Source organism: Vulpes lagopus, chromosome 23 (assembly GCF_018345385.1).
Source record: "Vulpes lagopus strain Blue_001 chromosome 23, ASM1834538v1, whole genome shotgun sequence".
In the NCBI taxonomy this organism is placed as follows: Eukaryota; Metazoa; Chordata; class Mammalia; order Carnivora; family Canidae; genus Vulpes; species Vulpes lagopus.
Genome location: NC_054846.1, coordinates 25,469,379 through 25,483,824, shown reverse-complemented (window position 1 = coordinate 25,483,824; position 14,446 = coordinate 25,469,379). Strand labels below are relative to the sequence as shown.

At 36.5% G+C, this 14,446-nt stretch overlaps 1 protein-coding gene across 13 annotated transcripts in view; it reads right to left on the bottom strand.

Annotated features, from left to right (window-relative positions):
• The window catches only part of ANKS1B (ankyrin repeat and sterile alpha motif domain containing 1B), a 1,017,748-nt gene that overhangs the window by 641,750 nt on the left and 361,552 nt on the right, over positions 1 to 14,446 (bottom strand). For all 13 annotated transcript variants that reach the window (XM_041737915.1, XM_041737908.1, XM_041737909.1 and 10 more), the window contains exon 10: positions 7,038 to 7,203. In XM_041737915.1, coding sequence (XP_041593849.1) covers positions 7,038 to 7,203 — 166 coding nt within the window. The remainder of the gene's footprint in view (positions 1 to 7,037; positions 7,204 to 14,446) is intronic.

Genomic DNA, 14,446 nt, shown 5'->3' with positions numbered 1-14,446 from the left:
CTGGTTCTTCAGCAACATTTAGCACAATGCCCAAAATACCATGAGTACCCCATAAGTATTTGTTGAGTGGATGAGGAACTGTAAGGTAGCTGTCTACCCAGTTTAATTCGAGGGCTTCTAAAAGACTCATGTACACCAAGAGATGTCTCCACATCAGGAAGTCCTACCTTTAGTCAGTAAAGGACTTGGTAACAAAGGGAAAACATGAGTAGACTCCACAGAGGTCAGTAACTGAATTCATTAGCTTAGTTAGTTGGCCCTAAGGGGAAAAGGCAAAGCTAGGTATGAGTCACAATGGACCAGGCATAGCAGAGTGAAACCTGGAAGGAATTGGATCCATGCAAAACCTACAGGTTAATGGAATCAACAAAGGAAAATGACACAGATTCCGTCCTCATCCAAACTAACGACAGTGATATTGATGTGCTCTTCCACCTGCTAGATTGATTATGGAGAGGAATCCTGTGGGGTTCACTTGATAAAGTTCCATCTCGAATTAGAACAGAAACTGCTCTGACTTGTATTCATCCCTGTCATTAAAAAGAAAAATTCTTCCATTTAAGTTCTGGACTCCCTCACCCCCAAAATTCACAATCATGGTAAAAAAATGCAGACTACCAATCATTATGATTAAACCTGGGTCAACAGAGCAAACTGGCTTCTTTTATCTAAATCTAGGTGATTGAACACGATGAGGGAAAATCATATATCCATGCAAATTAACTCTTATCCTACTTGAAAAAGAATAACAGCAATAAACAACTCAGGTATATATGGGAGTTTGTATTTTCCAAAAGAGGCTACAAGTGTATCTTCTTATAACATGACTTCAGTAACCCTTTCTCTCAAGGGGAGAGGTGATTAAATCTCCTTCACTCAAACATAGGTAGGCTCTTGACTACCACAGAACTGATGTTGCCTTCTGAGTTAAGTCATAAAAGGAAATACAGCATCTGCCTCACTTCTCTTATGATGGTTACTTTTGGAACACTGCCACTTACCATGAGGAAGTCTAAGTAGGCCATGCCAGCCACATGAATAAGAATCAATATTGAGAATGGGATCCTTCCGCATCTCCTTGAAGCTGTCCTAGGTGGTATCACTTGAGGCAGAAAGAAGCTGGCCCCACAAATAGGTCTCCTCAAATTACGGATTTATAAACAAAATAAATGACTATTTTTTTGAAACTCACTAAGTATGAAGGTAGTTTGTTATGCACTCATCAGTGACCAGAATAGATTCTGATATTTGGAAATGGGGTGTTGCCATAACAAAAATCTAAAACATGTGGCATGAGCTTTGTGACTGGGCAACAGACAGAAGCTGGAAGGGTCTCAGGGTGAGTGACTGTGGAAGCCATCAGGGTCAAGGAGAGGATTCTTGTAAGCCCACAGAACCATGAGAAAGCTGTTGGTAAAGGCTTAAAGGAGAGCAAATGCAATCAGGAGCTAAAAAGCAAGGAGTCATTTGTGTTGTAGCAGTGTAAAGTTTGGCAACATTGACATCTGCAGTAACACAGAAAATAGAAAATGAACCACATGAACTCTATGATCTAAGGATGTTTCCAAGAATATTTAAAGAGCAACCCAGCTTCATCTGGCTGCCTATGGTAATATGCGAGCCAAGAGAGAAGTGAAGAATGACCTACCAAATAAACACAAAGGAGCCAGGCATTTCTGGGTGTAAAAACAAAACCATTTCTTATTTGCAGCTGCTCCAAATGGCACACAATTTTCAAATGAAGAAGGCCAATGACCAAATCTGTGTGGGATACAACATCATTTGTCGAGGTCTAAGGAAGCTCTCTGGTGGTACTGTATGGAATCTCACTTCCAAAAAAAGCCAGACAAAAGACCCTCAAAGCATTTTTTTAAGGGCATGAGTCACAGATTCTCCCTGTTGAACAATAGGGTTCCTAAGAATCTCAAGGACATTATCTCACAGAAGTCTCAAAAGGAGCCCAAAGCAGAGAGGAGCTTATCTGAAACATAAGCTTTTGTCTAATGGAGTGGAATATTAATTGGAACACAAAAAGTTCACAAAGCTTTAAAAGAAGTTATATCAGCCTGAACTGGAAGAACAGAAACATAAATTGGAAAGAGCTCTTTTGACTCCTAATCTTTAACAGACAGAAAGCAAGAAAGAAGGATACTCAGCTATAAACATAGGCTACTTTTTTATGGAAAATAATGATGTAGACAGTTGGACCAAGTGCCACAGAGAATAATTCCTAGGCCATAAGACTGAATCCTAATCAAGGAGCTGTACGTGGTTACATTCAGAATTGTCAAAGGCTAGTAGTGGCCACCATGTGCCTTGTTTTCCCTGTGGGGAAATGGGCATGGCAGCTGTGGTTCTCCACGCCTGACTCACTATTATATGTTGGGTGCGTGGGAGAAGAAGCTGATAATTTGTGTAGTTCTAGGTCATCACTGCCAAGAGCAAAGGCAGTCAAGAATCTGCACCATCAGAACTACCCCAGGGAAATTCATGCACACCTGAACCTAAACTTGGAGCTCATGCTTTAATAGGCTGATGATTGGAAGTCCTGAAGAAGAAAACAAGCATAATTTTAGGAAAAGGAATAGGAAAAGAATATAAATTATTGTGCCCAACGGGCAGACAGTGGAAGACTGTCTCTTCCAAAAATGGCAGCAAAGGTATCTCCCATATTTTCTTACAAAGTAACTGTGACACTCCTTCCAGTAGGAAGTGGGGCTCATGGTATCCCCCCTTGAATCTGAGTAGACATGGAACTATAGTAGAAGTATGGTCTGTGACTTCTAAGGCTAGATAATAAAAATGATACAGCTTCCGCTGGTTCTTTTCAGATGCTTGCTTTCACAGTCTAGTATGTCAGGAGGAAACCCAAGCAGTCCATGGAGAGAAAAAATGGTCTCGAGGTCATAAGCCCAGCCAACCTCTGAGCTATCACCAACTCACCAGCCATGTAATCGGCCATCTTGAAAATGGGTCCTTTCCCCCCTAGTTGAGCAGCCTTGGCTCATGCCAAGTGGCACAGACTGGCTGTCCCTGTCCAATGAACTTGGCCAAACTTGCAGATCTGTGAACAAACTAAATGACTGATGTTTCTCTAGGACAGTAAATTTTGAGGTGGCTTATTAAATAGCAATAGATAATGGACACAGATAATCTCAATCAGGAAGTCCTTCCCAAGCTCCCAGGTGACATTAAATGTTCCTTTTTTTTTCTATTCCCAAAGCACTTTGTATAATATTGCCTTAACATTTATTATACTCTTAGAATTAGCTATTCATTTGTCAACCTCCACGTGACTGCAATAACAAGCCTTTTGCCTTTTGGAAAATTAGCTCCTCAAATATATTACTGTTGCCTCATTCTCTTGCTCCTCTCCTTCTGAAGCTTTAAATAGACATTTAAGAATTTCTCAGTATATCCTCCAAGTCTCTTAGCTTCACTTTCATGTTTTTCGTTTTTGTCTCTCCATGCAACAAGCTGTTAAACTTCTTCTGCCCTAATTTTCCAGCTCACTAAATCTCTGTTCAGTTGAATTTAATCTGCCATTCTACTTATCTACTGTGTTTTAAATTTGAGGTAGTTTTTCTCTGTATGTATGTGTGTGTTTATAATAGCACCATCATGTTTTAGCCTCCCTCTGATAATTCCAATATTTGAAGTCTTTTCATGTGTGGATCTGTTCTTTCTTGTTCCTGTGATTCTGATTTCAGAGTTTCTTTCCTTATAGACCTGTTATACACTGCAAATAATTTTAATCAGAAAAGTATTTATAGAGATTATTTGGGCCCTAGAAAAACAGTATATTCTTCTCAAGAGGAATTACATTTGTTTCTGCTTGATTGATCCCTGAGGGTATTACTTTAAACTAAGTTCTTGGATTAACATTTTTTGTACCATTTAAGTGACAGAAATTTTGGGTACAAATCTGTGTGAGGACCAGTTTGTGGTAGTAATACCTCAGGAATTTCCTTCCTTCTTCTCATGACAAATCACCTTTCCTTGGGTGGGTGTTATGGGGAAGAATTATTTCTAATTACTGTGAAGTGAGTTCCTGGAGTTCCAGCTCTATGGAGGAAGAATTTCCTATTAAAGTCGCACAGAGATTTTTATTTTCTGTACATAAACCTTAAGGTTTATGAGGCCTTAAGCACCAGAGTTCAATAGGAGATTCAGAAAGTTCTCTCAGGACAAAAGTCTTTAGTAATCCACCAACTTCCTACCTTCACCAATGTTTGGCTTGATTATATTTTACTAATCTACTGACTCCAAAAAGGTTCCTATAAAGAAGATGTGGTTTATGTATACAATGGAATATTACTCAGCCATTAGAAACGACAAATACCCACCATTTGCTTCAACGTGGATAGAACTGGAGGGTATTATGCTGAGTGAAGTAAGTCAATCGGAGAAGGACAAACAGTGTATGTTCTCATTCATTTGGGGAATATAAATAATAGTGAAAGGGAATATAAAGGAAGGGAGAAGAAATGTGTGGGAAATATCAGAAAGGGAGACAGAACATAAAGACTCCTAACTCTGGGAAACAAACTAGGGGTGGTGGAAGGGGAGGAGGACGGGGGGTGGGGATGAATGGGTGACAGGCACTGAGGGGGGCACTTGACGGGATGAGCACTGGGTGTTATTCTGTATGTTGGTAAATTGAACACCAATGAAAAATTAATTTATTAAAAAAATAAAATAAAATGGTGCAGGAAAAAATAAACAAAAGGTTCCTAATTCAAATGTTATTCAACTTATATAATTTTCCTATCACCTTTTTAATGCTTTTCAGAAGTATTTCTACTCTGTATTTTCAGCCAGAATATTTATTTGTCAGCAGGAGAAGCCTAATCAGCCTTGTTACCTTGATGGGTGTCTTTTTCATCCCTGTATCTTCAGCATACAGAACACTGCCTGGCACATGAAGGAACTCAATTAGCTTTTGACTGTTCAATGAATAAACAGCTATGTTCCTTGACTCTTTCATTACTGCCTCCACCACCTCCAACACACCCCTCTTCCCTATGCCCTAATTAAAGCTCTTTTACATTTTCATTCACGCCTTCCATTTTTCTGTATAAACCAAGCTTTCCCCCTGACTTGCCCAGCATTTCCTGGTTACCCCTCCCATGGAAGAGTTTTCATTCCTACCAACTGCTGTAGCTGGGGATCAGCACTGTCTTCACGCTCCGTGACTGCTTCTCATCACCCACTATTCTGTCTTTATCCCAAATCTGCTGCTCTTCTGAAGATGATGCTATCCTATTATAACATTCTTTTTCTGGTGTTATTGCTACCATATGTGGACTTCCAGTCATACCTTCACGTCTCTTGAGAATTTTGGCATGTGGTTCATGATTTCAACTATACTTCATCCCTACATATAATTCAGCATAACAGAGTATTTTAATTTAAGGGTAAAGACAACCCAAGTGCAAGTCTATCCCTTATTAACACAGAACTGTGGGAGGTCATGGTTTCTTCATCTGTAAAGTGATAATAATGATATTCTCACCCTATAGTATCATAAGAATTATATTAAATAAGGGATATAAAGCACTCAGAACAGCATCTGGCACTTAGTAAATGCTCAATGAATTTTAAGTATTTTCTCTATTATGCTATTACCTTATCCCAAAAATTTTCCTCCTGCATGCTTATGATTCATACAACACTCTCTCCTCAATGCTGCTCAAAAACCTATTTGTCCACTACTATAAAATTTCTCAGCTTATTATCTAAAGTGGCATTTTTGAATTTTACTTTAACCTTCAAGATCTACCCCTTCTTTTCAGCCACTAGCTTTTTCTCTTAACCAAGGAATTTAATCCATTTGGAATAACATATTTCAGAATTTCTCTATATTCATAACCATGCTCTATCTTCTCCTCTCTCTGGGAGAAGCAATATCTGTGTTTTGTTAGTCTCCTTCAGTCTTCCCCACTCATTCTATTCTTTCTTGTTATTTTTTATCTTTTATCTCTTGGTCTCCACCAGCAAATTCCTTTAACCTCTAAACTTGGCCAAGGCGTACTTATCCCAAAATAAACTAGCTATTTCTCCCTTGTATCTCTTTCTTCTCATATTACTATCATATGTCTTCTTCTAATCTTCTCAAAAGGGTAACATGTACCTTCCACTCCCATTTTCCAGTATCATACTATTAACTTCCAGAAATCTGGTTTTATCTCAACACTTTTAAAACTTACTTTTCAAAATTAAGCAGCAATTGGGTTATCAAACCTAAAATGCCTCTTTAGAGTTTCTCTTATAACTCCTTTGCAGCACTGAATATGTTGACAACCCACTTGAAAGGTTCCTCCATCATTAGATTTCATGTTACTATCCTGCATTCTTCCTTAGATGCAGTGGTGAAGTAACGGAAAGCAAATATGGTGATAGTCAAACACTTATGTTCAAGAAAGGCCCCCTCATGTACTGATTTTAAATAAGACACTTAGCTCCAATTTCCTTATCAGTAAAATGTGCATAATATTTACTTGCCCTGTGCACTAATTTATAATGCAAATAAAATTGTAGATCTGAAAATACCATAAAAGGCATAAAATATACAAAGTACCTGAGTACATCTCAATAATCTGCAAGCAGGATACAGAAAAATACATTAAAAGACCTTGCTACCAAATCTGCCATTAAGTTCTAAGGGACCCCAAGGTTTTATTTTTAAAAGGACCTCAGGTTTTGTGTTTGACCTAGAGGTTTTTCACTATTGCAAGGTTTCAAAGTACCTTCACCACGGTAGCATCACTCCTTGAGAGCTCTTGTCAAGAAGTTAAGAGATGCTATCTCAAAAACTCTGACCTACCTGGACTCACTTCAAAATGCAAAAAATGGTAAGTTTGACTATACTGAAGTACTTCCATGTTCAAAATATTGTGGAAAATCAAAATATTAATCATATATCTTCACATATACAAGCATGCATATTAAATTGGTCCAATTTTAAGAAATATTACCAGTTCTAAAAAATTTTTTAAATTTAAAAATTAAACAAACAAACAAAAAAGAAATATTACCAGTTCTTGGAGAAGGGGCCCTTGCAATTTCTAAGGAGCAAGGTTTTTTTGTAACAGCTATGTCCGTGAGATCACATAGAAAGTTCTCATTTTCTGAAGGAAATGTATCCAGAGAAGCAGATGGTACAATTTCCATAGTGTAATTCCTCTTCTTTGGATAGGACTCCTGAAAGGAAGGAGAAAAAATAAAAATAGCTTTGTGATAAAGACACAGCTTGTTTGATTTATAAAAACTAGAAAAGATAATCAGATTCATCAGTTCTTCCAAAAGTGATTAAGAGGTGCTGATTCATCTGTTTGAATAAGTTATGCCATCATATAACCCAATATCATCACTGATCTTTTTGGAATGGTCCTGACAGTTTGGTTCCCCTGAATCTATCACAGATGTAGTAAAGTTCATGATCTCTTGTCATGATCTCTTTTTGCAGTATATGATGATTTTCTAGTTGTGTCATAAACTGCTGTTTAGCTAATCAACAGTCATTCCCAAGACTCTACTCCCTTGTCTGCTTCCTAGAGATAGCCAGAGCCATATGACTCAATTTTGGCCAGTTGGATTGAAGAGAGGCTTCTGGGAAAATATTTGTCTCCAGAGAAAAGAAACGCAATAAGGCTCTTATACAGATTCGTCATCCTCAGGTTCCTCTCTCTGGGTGCAGTCTTGATATCTGGAGGTAGGATGGGCATGTTTGTTAACTTAAGGCAATAAGATTAAGATCAAAAGGGTAATAGGCTAATAATGGCAACAGAGCAATGAAAAGAACCTGGGACCTTGATGATGTTACTGAGTTACTGAGAGAACCCCAGGACTAGTTACTCCAGACTTTTTTTTTTAAGATTTTATTTATTTATTTTAGAGAGAGAGCATGAGCAAGGGGAGAGGCAGAGGGAGAACAAGGAGCAGACTCTGCACTGAGCCGTTAGCCTGAGTTGGGGCTCCCTGGATCACAGGACTCTGAGACCATGACCTGAGCTGAAGGCAGACACTTAACCCACTGAGCCACCAGGGCGCCCCAACTAGGCTTTTTAAGTACAAATGTTCTTAATTGTTTGAGCCATTGCTAACATTTTGTTTTGTTTTTGTCATTTAGAGGTAAAAGTATTTCCACATAACACACTAGTATTTTGTGGGGGGAACACTGCTAACTAATATACTAAGGTTTCTCTTTCCAGGTTAGGATAAAATTAAGGTTCAAGTCAATACTACTGATTCTTTGATATATTCTAAAAGTAAGGATTCATTTTACTTCACAAGATCTTAATTTCTTATACAAGGCATTAATTGGTCAACAAATATTTATTGGGCACCTATCATATATACTTAGGACTATGCTAAGTGCTAGAGATTTTTAAACACTAGAAAGATATAATCCTTATGGGATGCCTGGGTAACTCTGGTTGAGCATCTGCCTTCGGCTCCAGGAGTGACCCTGGGGTCTTGGGATCGAGTCCCACATTGGGCTCCTGCTTCTCCCTCTTTCTATGTCTCTACCTTCTCTCTGTCTCTCTCATGAATAAATAAATAAAATCTTAAAAAAAAGATATAATCCTTGTCCTCAGAAAGTCCATAGATTATTAGGGAAGATAAACATATCTGCATAATGAATTTCACAATTAATCATTCCTTTTGGTATTTTTTTACCTTTACAAAGCATAATTCACTATCAAAAGAAAAAGACAAATAAAAAAATAAACTCTTTTCAAAAAATCTTCCAAGATATGTCCAAGGGTCAATAAAGATTTAGTATGAGCTCCTAGTTTATCTATAGTGATATTTACAGTACTGTAGAGTAAGTATTCAAGGTCATTGTAATTGCTTTCAGACCATACTGGACCCTCACACATCAAAGAATCAATTAGGTTCACTCTACCCTATTGAAAGCAGGAAAATTGGGAGTAATTTATTTTTAACAACAAAGGATGACAAAGGAGAAAGCATACAAAGAAAAGCAATCAAGATGGCATATGATTTAAAAACCATGTCACACATGAAATGATGAAAGGACCTGTAGTGTTCTAACCTGGAGAAGCCTTACAGCAACATAACAGTTTTCTCAATATATTTGAATGGCTATCCCTAAAGAGCTGTCCCATGAAGCAGGGAAAGAGGAAAAGCTGCTGTGGTAGATTTACTCCAAATTCTTAAAGACAGAACAAAGACCAATGTTTATAAGTCAAAAAGGGCGAATTTGAATCAATGCAAAACAAAAACAAAAACAAAAACCAATGTTTAATGAATTCATTATATTGGTTGTCTTCTAAATAAAAATATACTAATGTAGCAATAGCTGAAAAATACACTAGAAAGCAACAGAAGAAACTCCTCATTACTGAAAATCTTTCAGAAGAACTATTGATAAAATTATCTACAAGACACATTGTAAAGTGGATGTAACAGATGACTATAAACTCTATGAGGCTGGAATTTGTCTTGTTCACCACTTTATCCCCAGAATCTAATACAAGTCCTGCCATGTAGTAGGTGCTTAATAAATGTTTATTGATCAACTGAACATTCTCTAATGTCCTTTTTAACAAATTCTAACTACCAGTTAGGGAAATAATTATGCTTTGTTCAGATATAAATTACTTTGCTTAGGTTGGTTATTATTACTATTTACAGGTATTCCTTACTGTTTTGCATATCAAAAGTGAAAAAAATTGGGATTATGACAATAAGATTAAAAGAATCCTGAAAAAAGTCTCTAGTTTAAGCCCTAGTTTATCCTAAAATCAGAATAACCTGTTAATCAGAACAATCTATTCTTTATGGATTTGGTTAGATTGGAATTACACTCTGTAAAAAAATACGAAGACTAAATGGCCTTGAAAAATACTCTCAAATTTAACCACACAGGATGAGTTACTTTGCTGCCCCCTTAAAAATGAAGTATATTGCTTAAAACAGAAATATTAGAAAATATAAAGAAAGAAAAAAAATCACATGAAAATGCTGCATGCTCAGATAACTAATAGTAACATTTTGGTGCATATCCTCCCAGATTGCTTCTCTCTGTAAATGTGTATGTGGACATGTGGGTGTGTGCAAGGGAAAGAAAAATATATTTTAAACAACAGTGAAGTGCACCCTCTTCTGCTTCCGAAGAAAGCGTCATTACTTCTAATTGGAAAAGTCTACAGTACGCTGTCTCCTTATGGAAAGTGAAGCCTCAAGGGAAGAAGATGTTGAAACAAAGATAGCAAAACTGTGCTTTTTTATTCAAAAATTTCATATTGTCCAAAAAAAAGCACACTCAACAAAATATCTGACTAGTATCCCTCATAAAAGGATGGGTATGTGATAGAATAAAATAATAAAATTTATGCATGCCCACTAATCAGTTTAGAACATTACCACTGAAACCCACCCCTTTCCACCTGTGATCCCCCTTCCAGACCCTTCCTTCCCCTCCCCAACCAGGGCTAATTCCTGTTCTGAACTTCATATTTGTAATTCCTTGGATTGTTGTTGAAATTTAACTATATATGTGCCAATAAAGAATAAATTGTTTTGTACCATATGTTTTTGAATTTCATAAGAATAGTATAAGATATTCTTGCTCTTCTATGACTTTTTCAATCAGAATTATGTTCCTGAGTTTCATTTATTTTCAATGTGGTTGGTATAGGAGTTCACTGTATAGGTATACAATAACTCATTTACAGATTCTCCTGACAGTGGACTTTTAAACATTTCCTAGGTATTTTGTATTAAGAACAATTTGCTATTAACATTGATGAACAAGTCTTTTGATACAAGTAACTAGGGTATGGTAATTATTCTAAGTAGTCATGGGGCAGAGAGTCAAGAATAGACACAAAGTGAGAAAAATGAATGAAATCGAAAGTCCTACACATACAGGAGTTGCAGCAAGAGGTGATCATGAGAACCAAGGCTAGATATCCTGTGGATTCTATAGATATCTATAATCTGAGATAAATTTACTTCTAATAATGTATTGTGAATGAGTTTCAATGACAAATCAGTGTCTACATGATAAATTTAAGGTTAAGTTTCAATATACACATGGTCATGATTTACTTAGTTAATCCTATCATATTGAAATTTCAATGTTTTGCCCTTAAGGGAACATTCTTATGCATAGACCTTGGTTTACATGTTTGACTATTTCTTTTGAAGTAGAATTCCTGGTATTTTGAGATGGATTACATTGAATGTGTATATTGCTTTGGGTAGCATAGAGATTTTTAACAATAGTTGTTCTTCCAATCCATGAGCATGGAATGTTTTTCCATTTCTTTGTGTCTTTCTCAATTTCTCTCATAAGCGTTTTATACTTTTCAGAGTACAGATCCTTTACCTCTTTGGTTGGATTTATTACTAGGTATCTTATGATTTTTGGTGCAATTGTAAATGGGATCAATTCCTTAATTTTTCTTTCAGTATGTAGAAATGCAACTGATTAATGTGCATTGGTTTTATATCCTGCCACTGAATTCCTACATGAGCTCTAGCAATTTTTGGGTGGAGTCCATCTGCAAAGAGTGAGAGTTTGACTTCTTTTCTGACCTGGATGCTTTTTATTTCTTTTTGTTGTCTGATTGCTGAGGCTACGACTTCTAGTACTATGTTGAACAACAGTGGTGAGCGTGGACATCTCTGTTGTGTTCCCTCAGGGGAAAGTTCTCAGTTTTTCCCTGTTGAGAATGATACTCACTGTGAGCTTTACATATAAGGCTTTTATGATATTGAGGTTTGCTCTCTTTATCCCCACACTGCAGAGAGTTTTAATCAAGAAAGGATGCTGTCTTTTGTCAAATGGTTTTTCTGTATCACTCTGGAAAACAGTATGGAGGTTCCTCAAAAAGTTAAAGATAGAGCTATCCTACAACCCAGCAATTGCACTACTAGGTATTTACCCAAAGGATCCAAACATAGTGGTCCAAAAGGGCACACGCACCCCAATGTTTATGGTAGCAATATCCACAATAGCCAAAATATAGAAAGAGCCCAGATGTCCACTGACAGATGAATAAAGAAAATGTGACACACACACACAATAGAATATTACTCAGTCATCAAAAGATGAAATCTTACCAAATGGTAAGAGATTCCAACAATGAGGTTGGAACTAGAGGATATTATGCTAAGTGAAATAAGTTAGTCAGAGAAAGGCAATCATCATATGATCTCACTCATTTGTGAACAAGACAGAGGATCATAGGGGAAAGGAGGGAAAAATAAAATAAGACAAAATCAGAGAGGGAGACAAACCAAAGAGACTCTTAACTGTAGGAAACAAACAGGGTCGCTGGAGGGGAGGTGGGTGTGGGATGGAGTAACTGGGTGATGGGCATAACGAGGGCACGTTATGTAATGAGCATTGGGTGTTATATGCAACTGATAAATCACTAAACTGGCACTGAAACTAATAATACGCTGTATGTTAATTCATTGAATTTAAATTAAAAAAAGAAAGAATTCCTGTGACAACAGGTATATACCATATGCTTACATTTAATTGAATCTGTTTCTGGACTTTCTAATTGGTTCCATATGTCAATCTATTCTAGCACCAGAATCACACTGTTTTGCTTATTAAAGCCTTAAAATTAATTTTACTATATGGTAGGATAAGTCTCTCCTCATGTTCATTTCTGTCAAAGCATTCATGATCATTCTCATATTTATTTTTAAAAAGATTCTCCTTCTTCCTCAATGCCATACTCAACCAATCTCCAAGTCCCTTACTTCATCATTGAATTATACCTCAAACACATTCATTTCTCTCCACTTTTGTTATCATTCTAGTCCAGGTCACCACTGTATCTCACTTGACCTGCTAGAACAATTTCTCAACTAGTCTCTTGCCTCTACTCTGGCTCCTCTCCCAATTAATTCACTTTCAAACACTAGCATGAGGTTACTAAGAGTATGTCATTTTAAAGTCAACTCATTTACTTTCATCATAATTTTGAGAGAGAATCATGAAAGGCTCTAGTCATAGCATACAGTGATTCTTTTGAAATATTTAACATGGTCTCTCATGATATCTCAGAGTTTCTATATTGAGTGATTTCATTAGATGCATTAATGATCCAGGTAGTAAACTGGTTAAAATAACAAGATATGGAGGGATAAACCAGAGGTTAAATATAATCTTGTTAATCTATAAGATAAATGAGGTTAATTTCTTTTTTTTTTTAATGAGGTTTTAACTTCTAAAGACATGCTTGTCTAGCAACTAGCAAAGTGCCATCCCTGTTCATCATAGGACTCAACAATACATGCTAAAAAATACATAAAATAATTAATATTTCAGTTAGTATTTAAGGCCTGTATCCTCCACTAAAATTATGAACCATAGAGGCAAGGACCATGACTATCTTTTTCACATGGTATGCACTTAATATTTGCCAAATGAATGAAGGCTGAAACAATGTCATTTAAAAACTATTACAGATTCAAATCTCTATAAAAAGAGTAACTTACACTTGTAAGGTATTTGTTAGTCTGCAAAATGAAGAGTATTTCAATTATCCAGATGATTCTTATTTAGCCCTCACAACCAGCCTATCAATGTTATTATCATCTCCATCCAGAAACTAAGGCTTGGAATTCAGTGACTTGTCCAATATTAAGCATCTGGTTAATGAAAGTTTCAGGGCTCCAACTGATCTTGTGACAGCTAATCTAGTCATTAGATACGATAGACATACTATCATATCACAGATTTTAAAAAGACCTATGACAAGATCTTTATCATCAGAACTAAGGGCAAGAAAAATCTTCATACATTATTAGGTACTATATAACTCTGACAACTTCCTTGCCTTTGCGAACCCTCTTACTTACAATGGGAAAGCTGGATTTTGATATACAGGTTAACTGTCAATATTCTTTTGATAATAAATCCTGGTAACAGACAAGAAGGATTAAAAGAACTGGCTCAACAATTTGTGACTCACCTTCAAGGCTCCATCATAGCTAATCTAGCAAAATTGGGCTCCAATCTAGTTAGCAATTTTTGCTTTTTTTCTTGATATTTAGCCTCTATCTTTATTTTTATTTTTATTTTTTTTTCTCTATCTTTATTTGAATGCCTGGTTAACAGATCCCAAACTTGTTTCTTTGCTTGATTTTTTTTTTATTTTTTAATAATAGTAGCATACCTAGGACTGTGTTCTCTGTCTTGGTCGTGGCCAGCTCTCTTCTGAGGAGAGATAATGTCTTAATATCCTGTCCCTGAATCCTGAACAGGCCTTGAAGGCCTTACATTCCTAACTTCACAGCTCCTGAAGGAATGTCTGGCTTTGATACTTTCTTACTTAGCTTCATCCTACCTACTATAGTTGATTATGCAATATGTGGACAAAACAATACTTCTTCAAAAAAGATGCATACTAAGAGTGCTGAATAAATTAATAGAATGTATGCCTCCCAA